This window comes from Pyrus communis, chromosome 2 (genome assembly GCF_963583255.1).
Source record: "Pyrus communis chromosome 2, drPyrComm1.1, whole genome shotgun sequence".
In the NCBI taxonomy this organism is placed as follows: Eukaryota; Viridiplantae; Streptophyta; class Magnoliopsida; order Rosales; family Rosaceae; genus Pyrus; species Pyrus communis.
The window spans coordinates 7,860-26,196 of record NC_084804.1 but is presented as its reverse complement, the minus strand read 5'-3'; the positions used below and the strand labels follow the sequence as shown (position 1 = coordinate 26,196).

The 18,337-nt window shown below is 37.6% G+C and overlaps 3 protein-coding genes across 10 annotated transcripts; 2 read left to right on the top strand and 1 right to left on the bottom strand.

The window, feature by feature from the left end:
• The first annotated feature begins 137 nt into the window (after positions 1-137).
• LOC137725755 (protein PHR1-LIKE 3-like) lies at positions 138-2,988 on the top strand. Of its 3 annotated transcripts, none has more exons than XM_068464536.1 (6): positions 138-481; positions 893-969; positions 1,056-1,068; positions 1,720-1,789; positions 1,884-1,953; positions 2,080-2,988. In XM_068464536.1, the coding sequence occupies exons 1-6, from the start codon at positions 289-291 to the stop codon at positions 2,548-2,550; spliced, it is 894 nt and encodes a 297-aa protein (XP_068320637.1). In that variant the 5' UTR covers positions 138-288; the 3' UTR covers positions 2,551-2,988. The 3 variants fall into 3 exon arrangements, with proteins under 3 accessions (XP_068320637.1, XP_068320635.1, XP_068320636.1); XM_068464534.1 differs by having other exon boundaries at positions 1,056-1,110; positions 1,711-1,789; positions 2,080-2,987; XM_068464535.1 differs by having other exon boundaries at positions 140-481; positions 1,056-1,110; positions 2,080-2,985.
• A 1,636-nt stretch (positions 2,989-4,624) lies between these two features.
• Positions 4,625-8,430, top strand: LOC137725750 (myb family transcription factor PHL7-like). 4 transcript variants are annotated; one of them, XM_068464529.1, is made up of 7 exons: positions 4,625-4,865; positions 5,484-5,706; positions 6,367-6,443; positions 6,581-6,623; positions 6,776-6,824; positions 7,097-7,166; positions 7,644-8,430. In XM_068464529.1, the coding sequence occupies exons 2-7, from the start codon at positions 5,580-5,582 to the stop codon at positions 8,187-8,189; spliced, it is 912 nt and encodes a 303-aa protein (XP_068320630.1). In that variant the 5' UTR covers positions 4,625-4,865; positions 5,484-5,579; the 3' UTR covers positions 8,190-8,430. The 4 variants fall into 4 exon arrangements, with proteins under 4 accessions (XP_068320630.1, XP_068320629.1, XP_068320628.1 ...); XM_068464528.1 differs by having other exon boundaries at positions 6,767-6,824; XM_068464527.1 differs by having other exon boundaries at positions 5,484-5,731.
• A 1,109-nt stretch (positions 8,431-9,539) lies between these two features.
• Positions 9,540-18,096, bottom strand: LOC137725438 (uncharacterized). 3 transcript variants are annotated; one of them, XM_068464114.1, is made up of 14 exons: positions 17,893-18,096; positions 17,486-17,683; positions 17,211-17,292; positions 17,019-17,122; positions 16,634-16,760; positions 16,456-16,550; positions 16,067-16,190; positions 12,557-12,637; positions 11,746-11,844; positions 11,476-11,658; positions 10,692-10,832; positions 10,537-10,593; positions 10,119-10,256; positions 9,540-9,885 (listed from the first exon to the last, which is right to left on the bottom strand). In XM_068464114.1, exons 2-14 carry the CDS (start codon positions 17,524-17,526, stop codon positions 9,694-9,696), a joined length of 1,464 nt encoding a protein of 487 aa, XP_068320215.1. In that variant the 5' UTR covers positions 17,527-17,683; positions 17,893-18,096; the 3' UTR covers positions 9,540-9,693. The 3 variants fall into 3 exon arrangements, with proteins under 3 accessions (XP_068320215.1, XP_068320214.1, XP_068320213.1); XM_068464113.1 differs by lacking the exons at positions 17,211-17,292; positions 17,486-17,683; positions 17,893-18,096 and having other exon boundaries at positions 9,540-9,882; positions 16,634-16,674; positions 17,019-17,141; XM_068464112.1 differs by lacking the exons at positions 17,211-17,292; positions 17,486-17,683; positions 17,893-18,096 and having other exon boundaries at positions 16,634-16,674; positions 17,019-17,140.
• Positions 18,097-18,337: the final 241 nt, after the last annotated feature.

Sequence of the window (18,337 nt, the reverse complement as noted above, 5' to 3'; positions counted from 1 at the left end):
GACACTTGTTAGACAATAACACACTATTTCTATGGAAGCAAATTTGAAAAGAAATAGTACAGAAACGGACAAATTTCTAAAAGGCATGAAACTGTAGCCGCAGTAAGTAGTACGGCAGTCATCTTTTCACCTTTGCCTCTCCTTTTTATCTCTCACCATCCACAAAATTCCCCATTTCCATAACCAACACCCAGGTCCCAGCTAAGCAAGAGGGGAGAAAAACAACTCTGGTTGTGGAGATTGGGTTTTGAGAGAGGATTCGGAGGAGGGAGAGGGATAGGGAGGAAGATGTTTCCGGTACTGATGCACGAAGGAGGAGGCATGGTTGGTGAGGAAGATATGCAAATGCAAGGTCACAGTCACAGAGGAGGAGGAGATCCTTGCCTTGTCTTAACTTCCGACCCCAAACCCCGTCTTCGTTGGACAGCTGACCTTCACGAACGATTTGTCGATGCCGTCACTCAGCTCGGCGGTTCCTCCAGTCAGTCTTCCGTTTCCCACTTTTCTTTTAACTTATTGTTATTATCATTTGATAGGGTTTTGATTGATGAACTCAGATCCCTTTCTTTCACCTATTCTTCTCTACCTGTGCTGTGCGGCTATGCCTATAATATTACAACATTGAATTGAATTGAAGCTTGTTTCAACAAGCAATTAATAAAGATTGAATTTGAGGCTTGAGCTGGTAGCCTGCTACATCTGTTTGTGTGTGTATGTATGTATGTATGTATGTTTGTATGTATAATTCAGTCACAAATTAGAATCAGATGGAGCTCATCAGAGCTGCTTTACTTTCTAAATTCTAAGTTGGCTGCTAGCCGTTGCCAATCTCTCGCGTCCTTGAATCTTCAACCCGTTTAGGATTATGATGAGAGCTTCAATTTATTTGCAGAAGCTACGCCAAAGGCCATTATGCGGACAATGAATGTCAAGGGCCTCACACTTTTTCATTTGAAGAGTCACCTGCAGGTTTCTTTTTGGACTTAAATCAATTATCACTGCGTTACCAAAGTTCAAACACTTGTACCAACTTATTGTTTCTTGCTGCATTGCAGAAATACAGACTAGGTAAGCAATCAGGCAAGGATATGGCCGACATATCCAAGGATGGTACGTTTTCTTATAACTCTCTCTTTGAGCCCATTCACATTTGGTGCTAGTTTAGTTCCCTAAAGTTTTGTTGGGTTTTTTTTGCAATGGAATAGGTTCTTTACAGTATGAAATAAGGGAGGTGGAGATATAGGCCCTTGACAAAACTTTAACTTCCCTCAAAACTTGTTGCAAACTTATCCTTACAACCAAGAACATTGATAAGCCAACTAAGTTTCCACGTATGTATTGTGAGACAACAATTCTTTTACGCCTTGATAATTTTTTTACATGCAGCCTCATTCTAATACAAGAGAGCTCAACACAGAAAACTCAATTTAGTTATTAATTTGGGAGATTGCACTAGCAATACTTGAACCCTCAATCTTCAACTATGGGACCTTTTTCTGTTGGTTCCTGTGTTCCCAAAAACTTAAAACTCTAAGGATGTAGTACAACCAATTTATTCCCCGACAATAAGTGCTCGCTCTTTCTTCCCACCCTTGCTACCTCTTAGATAACCATACTTTATGGCTGCCTATTTTAAATCCCTCTAAAAGATGTATTCTGTGAGTGGAATCTTAAATTTTGTGTCTGACTTGTTTTGCCAATCATTATGAGGATTGTCAGCTTCCTACCTTCTAGAAAGCCCTGCTACCGGCAATTCTTCACCAAATTTGCCAACTTCTGATTTGAATGAGTAAGAGAGTTTTCAACTTTTTTCTCAGAACCTTTTGATGCATAATAGGTCATTTTACATTAAATGTTTGGTTTTTCCAAAATGTCATCTTCAGGGGTTATGAAGTTAAGGAGGCATTGCGAGCACAGATGGAAGTGCAAAGTAAATTACATGTGCAGGTTGAGGTAATGTAGGTGAAACGTGTGTGCTTGTTTCTATTTTGCCCATTTTGTAGATTTTTTTCATGATCGTTTAAATGCCAAAATTAGCATCTACCAGTAAGTAAGAACTTGTTGCCATTGTTATTGTAGGCTGAGAAGCACTTGCAGATTCGCCAGGATGCAGAGCGAAGATATATGGCCATGCTTGAGAGAGCTTGTAAGATGCTTGCTGATCAATTCATTGGAGGTTCAGTTACTGATACAGATGGCCATAAATGCCATGAATCGGGGAATAAGAACCTAAAAGGTACTTCCCTTGACATGCTTGGCTTCTACTCGTCGCAATCCACAGATGCTGTTGGGGTTCATGGTATAGGTGAAGAGCTGCCAATTTGCATCCATACCCAGAGAGCTGATTGCTCCACTGAAAGCTGCCTCACGTCACATGAGAGTCCTGGAGGACTGACCTTGGAAGGATCTCCAGGTGGCGGAAAAAAAAGAATGTTGAGCCTGGACAACGGCAATGGATCTTTAATTTGGGGCGAAGCCAAGGTGAGAACCCGAGAGATTAGTGTAGCCCCAACTGATCCTCCTCATGGTATTGCTACGTATGGCATGTAGGGCTGAATTTGAGCATGACCACAGTGACGTCCTTTTGTTCACTCTGCGTTACAATATTTTCTTGCCCATTTGGTTGGCTGGAAATGAAAGTGAAAACTAGTTGTCTCAACCCCCAAACTGTAAATTCAACATACTAGTGGCTTAAATATAATGCACAACGAATTGCGTCGCAAATATAATATTTGCAAAATATTTGTTTCGGGTGAAACAAACTAAATTATGAATGCTTGTGGTTGAGACTTGAGAATTCTGTGGTGTAGCGCCTCGTTTAGTGTCAGGGTTGGATTGAATAGGAAAGCTTGCTAGATTCAATAAATGTTGAATGAAGAAATGAATGTTTGCATGTTTTGTTGTCCAACAAATGAATGCTAGCTTTTGTATACCGGATTATTATAGTTTTTTTTTTCAATTACAAATGATATTACTCATCAAATCTAGACTACAAGTGGAGGGAGAATTTGACCCGTGGCAGAGTAGGTTGAAGAGGGAGATCTTAATCACTAGGGTAATCCACTATTTGTGCATTCTTTTTATTTTAATCAAACGATATTATCACCACTTGTGCATTCTTAAATACAATATCTTTCAAATTAAATATGGTAATTTTTTTTTTAAATCACAAATGGTTCCTAAAATTAACTCTCACAATCTAGATGGTATTTGAAATTGAAAATCAATAAATATAGTCCTTTAAAATAGGTGTCGCAAATTAATGTGGTCCTTCCATCACAATTTTGTTAAAAATTTCGTCAATGATGTGGCACATAAATGGGTCTTATAAGTCTTTTTTTTTTCTTTTTCTTACAAATAGTCCTTGAAATTGACCATTGACATCAAAATGGTCTCTGAAATTGACCTGCGACATCAAAATGGTCCTTGAAATTAAAAATCGATCGATGTAGTCCTGCAAGTACGTGTGCCAAATCAATGTAGCATTTTCGTCACAATTCTGTCAAAATTTTTGTTATGTGCTAATGTGACACATAAATGGATTACACAAGTCTCATTAAATTAAAAAAATTACAAATAAGTTCAATAATTTAATAACTAAAAAAATCACACAAGTCTAATTTAATAATTCAATTTCAGATATCATCTTGATGGTAAAAGTAAAATTTAGAGATCATTTACGATAAAAATCCAATTAAATATAACTAGAAAATTCATTAAATTAGTATTTGAATTTAATATTATGTGTGGGGCATTGGTCCTTCAGACAATTATGTGAGAATTATTGTCAAAACTAAGCACAAGAAACGCACATAGCAGCTCTAAGAAATAAATCAAGAGACTTTACGAATTTATTTTTAACAAAAATTTTCTTGAAATTAGCGTCATTGACCCGTGCTCTAAGTTAGTCTCATATTCCAATTTCAATGAACTTTCAACCCTAAGGAGTTGATTTAGTGGAAAGCGAGTAAAGAATTTGGAGCCACCAATTCTACTTTGGCGTACTGTTTAACCCCAAAGCCAAACACTGTTGCCTCATGGGCTGCCAAAAATGCATGAAAAAAATGACTAATCTGTCATCAATGCGTAGTGTGATGCATTTTATATTAAAAAAAATAAAAATTTCAATTCAATGATTAAAGCTATAAGTATATTACAGTTCGAAATCAATACTATAATTCTTAGCTAAATAACTCTATACAACTTGGGTGGTGTTGAAAATACTAGTGGGTTAATGAGTGCCCACAATGATATTGAAAACATTGGTAGATTTTTCAACGTCCACACAAAGTGATATTGACTTGGGAAATGAAGGAGGATCGTATTGTCAAAAGATGTGTGCTGTAAATTTTAATGTATAGTTAATACGTTTGTTCGGAGTTGCTCTATAAATAGAACGCTCCGTATGCTTTAAAGATACACTGAAAACAAGGAAAGATCAATAACATCATTATCTATCCCTCCATCTTTTATTTGTTATCTCTTTATGTTATAGTTACAGTATAATATTTTACACCTACTTCGCTCCTATTACTAATAAATATTATCCCCTAACTTTTACCTATTTTATAACCGGTAGGGGTCCAAAGTCTCAAATCTTTTTTCAGCTGTTTTTATACTTTCTTGGTGCTGCCTCTCTCTCTTAAGACCGAAGACCGGAGACCAGGAAACCAGAGACCATCTGTCTCTGTGTGAGAAATAGAGAGAGCCATTTTCTCCAAAACTCAGACCTCCTCCCTTGTTCTGAATTCTTCTGAATTACTATTACCACACCCACGCAGAGGAGAGGAGAGGAGAGGAGTGGAGAGATCATAGTTGGGAAATTGGAATATGACTGAGGAGGCTAGATCCGTCGTCCGAGTTGTGTAAGTCTCTTCGCTTCTCCTCTTCTTTCTCCAATTCTCCAATTCTCCTCAACAAACAAACAAATATGAATGAATTGAATATAAGCATGCTTTCCTTGTCTCAAATCTAAATTCATATTTGGTAGATTCACGGATGTATGCATACTTTGTGTTTGAATGTTGACAACTTGTTTTCATTTTCTCGCAAATCTGCACAGTACAGTAGCAATGTCTTCTGCTTTTTGCCTTTCCAGTTTACACTCCTTAACTTGCAACCTTTCGAAAGACTAAAATTTTTCAATTTCAGTACTTGTGATTAAGTGTTGTAGAATACTCATGAGAGAAGGATAGATAGCCCTACCACAATCTGGTTGCCATGCTTCCCTTTTTGCATGATGATATTCAAGTTTTACTGTTTATCTTTATTTACCATAAAAGAACATATAATTCACAGCACTTTTGTAAATGATGATTCATTTCAAGAATTTCAAGCTACTTATTTGGCATGAAATTATTTCTCTCATATGATCGATATGTTAGATAAGATTTTGATTGGTACGAGTCATGACATTTTCTTTCTTTAATGCTTTACTTTATGCATTATGAATTATTACGGTGCTCTTTTTCATTTGTTTTCAGGTAAATAAAGGATGTTCATAGTTCAGGCTTTGTTCAGGCTTAGTCCCCAACAACTTTGTTGTTCATGGTTAACAGTTTGACAGTGTCATCAACGCAATGGATGCTGTCAGTGGAGGAAACAGTCTCAACAACCCTAACCTCGCCTCAAAACAGAGATTGCGTTGGACGCACGAGCTTCACGAACGCTTTGTTGACGCCGTGGTACAACTTGGTGGCCCAGATCGTGAGTCACCCTCAACTTTTATCTGGTCAGCTGGAATTTGTTTTTTCTGTTGGTTGTCGCATTTATCTGCTGGTGTGCAGGATTTAAACTGTATATAAGTCGAAGGTGATATCTGTGAAGGAAATTTTTGACCCTGTTTTGTGCTTACGTGGACGAAATCTTGACTCAACTTTGTATGTGTTTTTCCGTAGTTTCATCAACTAAGATGGAATTTACTATTTCTCGTACCAGACACGTGTATATCTAATAGGTGTTCTTGTCCTGGGCTACTGAGCAATCTCCTGTTGTGTGAAACCATAGAAAAAATTGAGGTTGTTTTTCCATTTAACTGAGGGAAGAACAGCTTTTAGTTTGTTGACAGTTTTTTTCAGCTCACAATTCATCAGTGAATTCAAACACATCAACCCATAATGACCTTCCAGTTATGTCATAAATGATTCTTTGGATAAAAATTGGTCCCAGGTTTAAATCATACTTGATCTTACATATGTGGCGTATGTAATATGTTTGAGAACTTAGTTGAGATCAGCAGATGATATTTTGCATGACCAAAGATCTAGGTTACATGCATATTTCTGAGTTCCAATGGAGATATCTGTCCATTTCTGTAGTGATATTGTTTATTTACTCTTATGTTATTTCCTTTTAATCTTTTTCTAGGTGCTACGCCCAAAGGTGTTTTGAGAGTGATGGGTGTACAAGGTTTAACTATATACCATGTAAAAAGCCATTTACAGGTATGTAAAAATCCGTTCTGTCCAATGCTCAACTTTCCTGGTATTTTCTTTTTATTTTTGGCGGGTGTGAGAAGGGGTGAGGATACATTTCTTTCTCGATGGCGTTTCCTCTAATACCACTTGTGTGATGTACTTAGAAATATCGACTTGCAAAATACCTACCAGACTCCTCATCTGATGGTAGGTGAACTTGATTCCTTTCATGTTAATAATTTGTGAATTCGGATTCCATATTAGGCAGGTTCTCTATAGTGATAAAGGCATATCAAAGATGTATTAATTTTTGGACCCTTATTGTGATTCTCTTCAAATGTTAATGCAAGGGAAAAAAGCTGACAAGAAAGAACCTGCGGATGTGCTTTCCAATTTGGATGGTTCATCGTAAGTAGAACTGCCTATTATACTCGGTATTTCTTTATGTTATCAGTTAAGATATGGGCCATGTCAATTGGTTCCCTGTATGCTAAAGGAACCTGTAGTCAAACTTTAAAATTGAGAAATTCATATCTAGTTCACTGTTTATAAGTGCACATGGGCCATACAAAATAAAATATTACTGATTTGTTATTGCATGTGAAACCATCAGTTTGTGTAAATTGACGTATCAGTTTGGCTGATTGATGTGAGGAAGTATGTACTGTTTCTGTTCACAGTGGAATGCAAATCACAGAAGCACTCAAGCTGCAGATGGAGGTGCAGAAGCGACTGCATGAGCAATTAGAGGCATGTTTTCTATACAGAATATAGATTCCAATAAAATTAATGTATTGTCACCAGGTTTTACATTTATCAACAGCATATATATTACAGAAAATTGTCTATGAAATGAAGAATTTGAGAAAAAAAGAAAAGATTTTGCAAATGGTTTTATCTTTTCTTTGCTACAAAGCATTATATCACTTAAAGTATATACTTTTCATTCATGGTTGCCACTCAGAATTCAAATTAGCTATTTCTGATTCACCTATCTTAAAGCAATGTAGACCCTCAAAAAATGATGTTGATAGTGTCAGAAATCCTTAGGAAGATTGAATGACCAAGAACTTGGATAGCAAAGAGATCGGTTAAAATCACCTCCTACCCAACTACCTTACGATAAATTTTGCTGCATATGCATAGAGGATAAAAGGGGAAGGGGGAAAGGTCTTGTTCGTTCGGCCCAGCATGGTTTGATAAGCTGAACTCATGAATGCTCAACAGGTACAGAGACAGCTACAATTACGGATAGAAGCCCAAGGTAAATACTTGAAGAAAATTATTGAAGACCAACAGCGACTTAGTGGAGTTCTTTCAGAAGCACCTGGCTCTGGGCACCTAATCCGTTTGTCAAGTGACAATTGCCCAGAATCTGACAACAAGACTGACCCGGCAACTCCTGCCCCGACCTCAGAGTGCCCCCTCCAAGACAAGGCCGCCAAGGAATGTGCGCCAGCCAAGAGCATTTCAATTGATGAATCTTTCTCATCTCGTCGTGAACCCTTAACTCCAGATTCAGTTTGTCATGTTGGTTCTCCACCTGAGAGTCCAAAAGCAGAGACGTTGACAAAGAAGCGACGAGTTAACATAGGTGAAGCATTCTCTGATCCTGAAGTGGTGCTTACACACCAGATACTAGAGTCGAGCTTAAACTCTTCTTACCAGCAAGGACATACAGCTTTCCTGCCCAGGGAGCAGTTTCATCCCTCATCTGGGATTTCATTCCGGAAGGAAAATCAATTGGAAAAAGTTGCAGGCAGTGACATGTAGCTTAGTACTGTAGAATTTTCATTTTGCCTCTGAGTTTCCTTGGGAGATATGTCTCAACTCTAACCAAGCGAAAGAATGTTACTAATTACAGGTGTGCTGCATTAATCAGGTTCAAGCTCTAGCGCATGTATGAACTGTGTGCCTTATTTAGATCGAGTGAAGTTGGAATTAGTAATTCTACTTCAATATGAGTACTATTGACTGCACAGCTTCTTGTGTGTGGCCAGATAGGTGTTCTTTATATGCTTTTTCTAATTTCCCTCTTCTTTTGATATTCTTAGCCGACATTAGTTACTTCAATTCAAATTTCGCAACCAGAACTAAGGGCTTTGGTTGGCATTGCCTCTAAAAAAAGTACTTGTGCTAGAAGTGCTTTTGTAGACAGTCGAGCACTAAAATGTTTTGAACTTCCAAGAGTCGGCCTCAACATGTATAGTACTGTGACGGATTGGGTATATACCTAAATATACTAAATCTTAATTACAATGCCTGGCAAACCCCAAACAAGACAATTTTGGACCAAATCAGGGCAATATGTAAAATACGGACTGGTATGGCGATGTGAGTAAATATAAGAAAGCAAAATCCAAAGAGAAGCAGGTGAAAACATTTGTGGGTAATATGGGAAGTTGTTGCGAGGATTGGAGGCGTCAGTTGTTAGTGCGGGAGTTCAGAATCTGGAATGAGAAACCGTCGTGGGGTGGCAGCGGCGGTGAACCTGTTCATGTTAGTACTCCTATGGGCCAACAGTTTCTCTCCACATTGTATTGAATTACTGTACTGGGACACCACGTCGGTGGTAAACCTGTTACCTAAGTCCTCCTACGGCCAGTTCCTATGCTTGATTTATGAGTACCATATAACAATTTTACATCAACCCCACGCTTCTATAAATAAAGACAATCTTATTTGACCGAAAAAAAAAAAAATCTTGCATAACTCATGTTCGTTTAACACCCAAAACTTCACCGGGAGTTGATAAAAAAAAAAAGTTGTTATACGATTCAATCATTGACACATGAGAGGGAGACGGAGAACATCGGGAACCCGGTACCAGTAGATATTCATGCCAACAGGATCCTCTCCGGATTCTTTTGGTGAGGATCCTAGGGACCTGTAAACCGTATCCGTTGATCGTACATCCAGCAGTTAATTTTTGTCAAGTATTATTTGTATTTAATATTAAATAAAATATTTAAAATGATTTATGATCGCATGATTTACGATGCACATATATGATTCACGGATCCTCCAGGATCCTCATAAAGAGGATCCGGATTCATCTTCATGAAACCCTTACGTGACACGAAAATGACATGCAGAAATTAGAACAGGGCCATGACAAAGAAATAAGAACAGCACCAATCAATGATTTTAAACAAGAAAAAGGAAAAGGGATTTAACAACCTATACAAGGTTGAAGAATACATCATCATAAGGTAAAACATTTGCAGCTACAAACATTTTTAATTTTTTATACTACAGCAGTCACTAAGTGGCACATCTATAATTTTTTTACTCGCTTTGGGATGCAAAGACGCAGTCGTTTGCCAAGGGCCTCTAACTTCTCAAATTTCTCACCCCTGGGCTTCTTTGGAGCAATGGGAACTTTCTTCTTTTTCTTTTCCTCTTTTCTTAGTTCTGATGATTTTTGTTGTATGCATCCAAGAGGCATCGCAAACACCTTAAGGTTCTTCTACAATCAAGAATGTGCAAAAAACCCTATCAAAAAACCTGAAATATATTTTAAATACTCTATGCAGTGCTCATACATGAAGAATGTGCAAAAGTATGTTATGCATTATTAAGTTCCAGTCGATATGAATGTACCAAAAACATAACAGTGGTGTGTGAAGAAAACAAAAGTCTCTACAGGAATATGAAATATGAACGCATTCAGAGGATGGGTGTTGTGAGAGAATGAGAGACCTGATGACTGCTGTCAGCAGCTGTGCAAGCAGCAGAAGATTCTTCATCACTGCCTCCTAATGAAGAGCATCTGCCCCAACTCTCCCTGTTTGAGCTTGTATATGAACAACATTCTACATTCTCATCATTGCGCTGCTCCTGTAAAACCATAACTGCAGTATTTTAGAATTATTATCTGTGAAACAGACAAGTTGAAAAGTCATAAAAGATGATCTATCAGTTATTAACACGTATACTGAATTCTTCTCGACTTAAAAGCACTTCATCAATGCATGAACTTACAACACTCCACTGGAACAAGAAACTATCATCTGCATTACCAAGCTAACTGAAAACCATTGCCAATCCATGGTTTTATACTCTGATGCCTGACCTCAATTGAAAAGATGGGGAAAAAAAATCTAAAAGTTTACATCACCTCTAAATATGATGGTTCGTGACTGTTAAGTGTGTCAGCTTCATCATGCATAGAATCCTGCATTCTCAATTAAGTATGTTACAGACTGACTCAACAGAATGGAGAATATGGAGAGACAAAAGGCAAAAAAAACGTAAAAGAAAGGAAATACATACAACAGCAGCAGTCACTGGTGCAATTTCAGAAAGAAGTTCGCCAACACATTTTGTGGTTGAAATGGCAGGAGGAACAGAAGATGAACTTGCCACGTCAGTACCCGCAGAATGAACTCCAGTAATTATCTCATATAACAAACCCTACAAAATCAAGGGGCCGGGGCATTCATTTTAGTGCAGGAAATTGTGTAACATTCTATGGTAGTGGAGCACAAAGTAGACATCTATTGCACAATCCCAGATAGTCAATGTAAATGGCTTTGTTAATTACATGAGCTATAATAAAATGCTGACAACTGATCATTGTTCAAATATTATTGTGCATCACCTGCCTTAAGCACAGGATACTATTGAATTATAACTGGGAAGCCAGCCCTCGGGTGCATAGAAGAATTTTCAGTGAACCTTACCATTTATGACCAATGATGATGAGGATGGTGATTGTGCATGTGTATGTATTTGTTTTTTCGGCACTGAAATGTATCGTGATCTTGTGCGTGATGATGATGATGATGGTAGTGGTAGTGGTGGTGACTATGATATAAAAATGATGCATGACTGCCACAAGTTCTAACTTCCATCCTCTCACTTTGATTTTGGCAGAAAAGCCCTTTGGTTACAAAGTATCAATTGAGCTACAGTGCATTGACACAGATTCTTAAAAGCATAGGTACATTGGTGGGAGAGTCAACTTGTACAATACTAGCAGTAATCATAATAAAATTAACGACCAATGGTAACACAATAAGGTTTTCCACAATATATCATATGAAACAGAAATCACCTCATCCAAACCAGCACCAATCTTCAAATCCCCCAAATCATAATACTTCTCAAGCTTACATGAATGACAAGACGTTTGCGGGGGATGAAGAACATTATAGAAGAAAATGGAAACTGAATCATAATAAAATTGTGGCCGAGAAGAGTTGTGATCACCATCGAAATGTATAATATTTTTGTCCCCCTGCAAAGAATCAAAGATGTATTTATTTCTCATCAAGTGCAACATATTACTTTAAGGGAAGTGTAAGACCCTTCAACGAGACAATACCGCATAAGACTTGTAGATGATGTCAGAATGATGGGTTTGGATGAATTTGTCATCCTTAGCATGTCCAAATAAAGCAGGAATGAATGTTTTGGGTGCAACCTGCCAGTGTTATACAAATGGCCGAATTCAATATATAGTGGTAGATTAAAGTTCTTTTCAGAAAAAAAAAAAAAAAATATATATATATATATATATATGTAGTGGTAGGTAATATATACACAATTATATGATTATATATGCGTATATATGATCAACTATTGGTTCAGCATGTGTCTAACTCATCAAGAAACGACACAATTTATGATCCCCTTGGCTAAAACAAGGGACATTCTGCTAGTGCCCACCCTGTAATGTTGTTCAATGATCCAAACACTCCATTTCTTAGGCCTCCTTTAAGAATAATCCATGCAAAAGACCAGCCAACTTCGGGAATTATTTATCCATTTGATAATCCTGATAAGTTTAGGGCATGTTTACATATAAGGAATGGGTATCATTCCAGTTCTTGTATTTACTAACAATCAAGGATTTGAAAGGGATGCGTGTGATTCCCATTCAATTGTTTACTAAGAACAAAGGAATGGAAAAATAAATAAATGCATTTGGGTCTGTTCATCTACTTATTTAATTATGATTGGTTGTCTAAAGTTCTTATGATTGGCTTTTTTTGCAAGGATGGTTTTAAAAGGCAACATAAAAAATAGACGGTCCAAACTTATTGGATTAGACAACAGAGTGGACCCCGCAGATAGCTGGGAAGGTGGCTAATGATAAATCGTCCAAGGTTAACAAAACTATTATATAGAAGGACCTGCAAGCAATTAAGATCCATGATATCAAACTTTGCCTTCTTCTCAATTATCCGACGCATATATTGTATTGCCATCTTAACCTGGTTAAAAGGAAGAGATAAAGAAACCAAGGTTAAAAGGAAGGAGGGGTTAAGACTCTCAAGAGATAACATGTAAAACCAGAATGAATATAATTAATGCTTTATCAACCATGCAAGTGCTAATAATTTCTTAAAAATGATAATGATATTGGCAATTTCACAGAAATAGACGATATTAATAAGAAGAAGAAAGAGTACAACAAAGAAAGTGGTCCAGCAAACCACCCCAAGCAGAGAGCAGAAAAAAACACAACTGCAAAAGAGCTAAAACACCCAAAAAAACCATAAGGCTGCCCCTTTCTATTCTAAACAAATTAAAGAGAGATTCCCCTGAACTCAAGGGAAACTGAGGCCCAAAGGGCAGACAAAAACTGAACTCTGTCCCATAGCTTTGCCATCGCGTGAACCAACCCTACATAACCTTAACTTTCTTACCCTTCTAAACAAGAACATGAGTTTGGCCAACAGAAAAGCAATACCGTGGAATTACCCAAGTTATACCCATCTTCCTGAGCAGCTTCAACCATTAGCGGAAGGAAACCAGACAGTGAAGAAAAGTATGACCGACAGATTCCAAATCAGACTTACACAAGACGGACCGTCGAGCCGACAAACTGAAATAAGGTCGTCCTCTTTGAACCATATCACAAGTATTGACCTTAGCAAGGGCAACAAGCCAAGTCAACAAAACCCTAGATTTCCTGATTGGCCGGGAAGGAGCAAAATAGCTTTTCGTGTCCTCTGCCTCCTCCCTCACATTCAAATTCCTTCTGAACACAAAATCCCAGTTGCTCTAGTCATTAGCAGGGTTCAAAATGCAAGAAATAACCATATGGTGACAACTAAACAAGTTGTAAAGCCTTGGAAACCAAGATTCTAGTAAAGAGGTCCCAAACCACGCATCTTCCCATACATTGATTCTAGCTCCATTTCCACAACAAAACGACAGTTCACAATGAAAAATTGCATCCATGAAGGATGTCCTTCCATGGACTATGACATGTTCCACCATATGTAATGTTGGAGACCTATCCTTTGTTTGAAATCCCATATGTTCTTTTAAGGCTTTTTAGCCAAAATGGTCCCTAAGATTGGCATGACTCCTCACTTTGGTCCCTAACAACCAAAATCGATCAAAGTGGTCCCTGAGTTTGTCCAACGTAAATCATTTTGGTCTTTTGTGAAAAATATATCAATATCCTTGGTTAAATTGACATGTGAACAACCACTTGACCACCTTTTTAAGGGTATTTTTGTCAAACCAACCCCTCCACTTTAACGAGAATATGGAAAAAAATTTCACAAAATGACCAAAATGATTTATGGTGAACAAGCTTAGGGACCACTTCGATCGATTTTCACTGGCAGGGATAAATGTGAGGAGCTATGCCAATCTTAGGACCATTGGGTAAAAAGACTTCTTTTAATTACATGATGCCATAATTTCCCCAAGTATATTGAAATCTCCACAGCGACTTACCTAGGAGGGCTATATTTCTGGCCATCAGATTCCCAACTCCCACCTCCACCAACCCTACTCTTTGAAGCCGTCTCCCACACATGTCCAAACGAAACCTCTTATCAACTTCTCCCTCCATGAAGCCACTCCCATGGGAATCTTAAATAAGGATAGATAATAGATTGGAAAATTTCCCAAAACAGCATCGATTTGGTCAGATGGCCTCCCCTAAAAAGAAAAGCCGATTCCAGGTTTGAAGCCTCTTCTCAATTTTTTTCAACCACTGGGTTCAGAATGAGATGGCTCTAGGATTCCTGCCTAAAGGAAGACGCAAGTATTTAGCTGGCCAAGCACCGAATGCATTCAAGAGTTAGCCAAAATCTCCACAAAAGAGGCGTCGACATTAATGTTGAAAAGAGAGCTTTTTGCCTTATTCATCTTTAAGCCTGACCACCCTTAAGAACACTCAAATAGCAGATGCAAGATTCTTCCAAACGAGACAGTTCCCTGGGAAAAAGAAAATAGTGTCATCTGCAAATTGCAATTGAGTAACCTCCGCTTCATCCCTTCCCACACAAATATTTTCAACTAATCTGAACTTTTCACACTCAATTAATCAGCTAAGGGCAACCACCATTAAGTTGAAAAGAAAAGGGGATAAAGGATTCCCTTGACAATAAACTCTAGTTACTCAAAATTGATAACTTAGCTGACTTAATAAACCTATAAATCCATGTCCTCCATCTCTGTCTGAAACATTTCATCTCCGTCACAAACTCTTGAAAATTCCACTTGACATGGTCGTAAGCTTTCTCAAAGTCGATCTCCAAAACCAATCCTCTTTTCTTCGATCTAGTCTCTTCTACTACTTCATTCAGGACCAGAATAGTATCAAGAATCTGCATATCTTTGAAAAAAAAAAAAAAAAGCCCCTTAAGCTTTAAAGAGAATGACATGGAGCACTTCCTTAAGTCTTAAAGCTGAAACTTTGGCAATAATATTGTACATGCAAGTAACAAGGCTAATGGATCTGTAGTCTCCAATCTTCAAAGAATCACTCTTCTTCGGAATTAAACAAATACAGGTTTCTGTCGTCATTGTGTTAACCACCACATTATTGTGAAAGTCTGCCAGAATTCTCAAAGCACCATACTTGAGAATGTCTCAATACCTTTGGGAAACAGAATTTAGAAGAAGGCTAAAGTGAAGTCCAAAATATTTACTTTACCCCATAAAGCCTCCACACCCTCACCTCTATAATTTTCAAAAACCTTCTTTTTCATCTTCCGACCATTCCACCCAAAATACAGCTAAAATCTAGCATTTCCATATCTTTGATCCCTTTTCCACTTTCTCTACCACGAGGTGTTAAAAAATCTCGGCCCATGGATTACCCCTTATTTTAGCTCCATACTCTAACCAAATTATATATAAAGAGAGTAGTTTCTCTCATTCAAAAGTCTTGAATGTTATTTTGTAAGCTTGTGCTCGGGATGTGCAGTTGACATTCTACACCCTGGCAAGAGATCATTTTTCCCATCTGTGTGAATAGGCGTGGGGTGTGCAGGCGTATGTGACTTTACTTAGGTAGGTTGGCAGGTAGGTTTGTATAAATTGTAAATCACGATCCTATACGGATTTCGGTTGGCAACATTGACCTTGTCGGGTTCTTAACTTATTTAGTGGTATCAAGAATCAAAACTATGTTTCTCTTTTATCAATTATGTCAATTACTAGTCCCAGCCATGTCATTTTCAGCCCAACTACAAGATTTTATGATCCAGTTGAAAATTTATTTTTTCAGGAGCATTTGTTTACAGGTTTTGCACATGACGAATTTATCCATAGTTTTTTGTGGATGCTGACAGAAATGTGTGTGTGTGTGTGTGTTGGGGGGGGGGGGGGAGGGAGGGGGAGAGAGAGAGAGAGAGAGAGAGAGAGAGAGAGAGAGAGAGAGAGAGAGATTGTACAGTAAATTTAGGAAGCCGAATCTTGTATACATCAACTAGTTCCATCATTAGAACATACAAGCTTGAAAAGGCACTATCCAACACCATTCCGGCTATGGAAGGGTCTTCTGCTCCATAAAGTAGGCTGCAATAGACATATGAGGTTAATTACATCAGGAGTTTCAAAAATATGCTTATGTACATGCAAAATGCAGAAGTATTTCTTTATGTTTGAAGAAGAATATAACCATCTTTTTTTTTTTTTGGTAGTGAGAATATAACCATCTTTGACCCAATATGAATTTTTAATGTAGTAACAAGTTGAAAGAATCTCAGCAGACCCTTCCATATCCGAGTCAATAATACAAGTTAGTCTAATGACGAGTCAACAAATGACAAAGACGATGTACCATGTGACTGCACCCATCGATCGCCCCCAAAGACCTATACGCAAGTTTTGCTTTTTGCTTCTTAAATATGAAACCACAATCTTAAGGTCATCTCTCTGACACAGGAAAGAAAATAAATTACCAAACTGCACAAAGTGAGAAAAGTAAGCAGAAAATAACAATGAAAGTTACACCGTACCTCATGCCAACCAAGGCTGACATAATCACCATCAGATAATCCTGAACCCGAAAAATCAAGAGTAAAAACGGTGATATTTGATGGAAGAAGCATTACAGCAGCTTCATTTGCATCTGCCCTACACCCACTGCATCGTTTCCCATTACCACAGAGTAAGTTCTACCTCTTTATCTATAAAGCACCTTTAACACTCATGTACAATTATTTAAAACAAACCAGAGAGCTGTGCCAGAAAAGTGAAAATAATGTATGACATTCAAGAATCTGTTTATAACCACAATGTACAGGTGGAACCCAGAAAAGAAACCCAAGTGAATATATAATCAAATACACATTTACTTTGTTAAAAAGGAAAAGAAAAATCTCTCAAATAATCATTACGTACCTGTTTCCATGGCAGTATATAACACATGGAAGAGAAACATCTTCAGGGAAAGGTGAAGGCAGATAATGACTACAACGCAAGGTATGGCCCCTAGCATTTGTAAGCTGCAAGAATTTAATACATATAAACTAACATTGCTGCCAAGCAAAAACTAGAATGTTCTGATAAGCGGTAACTGGTGCCCATACTTGCCTCCAAGTCTTGTCGTTTGTATGCTCTGCCTGCAAGCGTGAAATCCTTTTCCCAAAGATATTGATCTGGGTTATACTCTGCCCTGTTTATCAACATTGCAGATGCGTAGAAATGGGCAAGCATCAAAAGGGAAAGAAACAAAAAAACAAAAAAAAAAAAATCACCAATATGAAGTTCAATATATCATTTTGAACTATGTTAATTGCAGAAGATATGATTTTGGTCAATGAAACTCAGAGCAAGAAACATCATGATTCATGAGATGAGACGCATACCTGGGAGGGCGAATGACAAAATTAATGAACTGATGGATCATCTTGCTTCCAAACGTCCCTCAAAGCTACTCTAACCCATAAGTCTGACAGATATAAAAACAAAAAAAAAAAAACAAAAAACAAAAAAAAAAAACGACAGCAGCAGAGTCCAATTCCTGGCAACTGAGAATCCTCCCTCACTTCAAAATTCCCTCAAATCTGAGAAATTATTTAAGCTATTTAGCCGCCTATTATCATTAAGAAACAAGGAAGGAACAAAAGCCTGAATGATGAAAGGGAAAAGAAATCAAATTCAGAAATAGAATTCTCAGATCTCACCACCAACTCTTATCTTATGAACGCTCTATATATAATCATTTTCTAAGTTGCAACTAAATAGCGAAAAAGAGCAGAGCAGAGCTTTTTACCTAGGGCTGTTGGCTAGGGCTGGAGTACTGCCCCGTGAGCAACCACCAGAAACACCGTGAGCTCCAGTACCTAGCCGCAATTTCCCACTTTACAGTTGGATACAAAGAAACCCCAGCAACACAACGCAACAAATCATAAATCACGAAGTTTGCAGTGCTACAAAACAAAACAAACCCTCTCGCAAACTTAAATAATACACTTGTATATGCCCACTGTGTGAAATTTTTTATTTTGATTGTTAAAATTAAGGGTAAATTACACTTTCATACATCAGGTTTGGAATTTATTTCAATTCCTTATAACATTTTGAAAATATTTCACTTTCATACCTTAACTACTATTTTATTTCAAAATAATACTTCTGTTAGATTTTCCATCCAATGGTCTGTTAAATGATGATGTGGTTGCCACGTGGCAAAAAAAAAAATTTATACATTAACAATA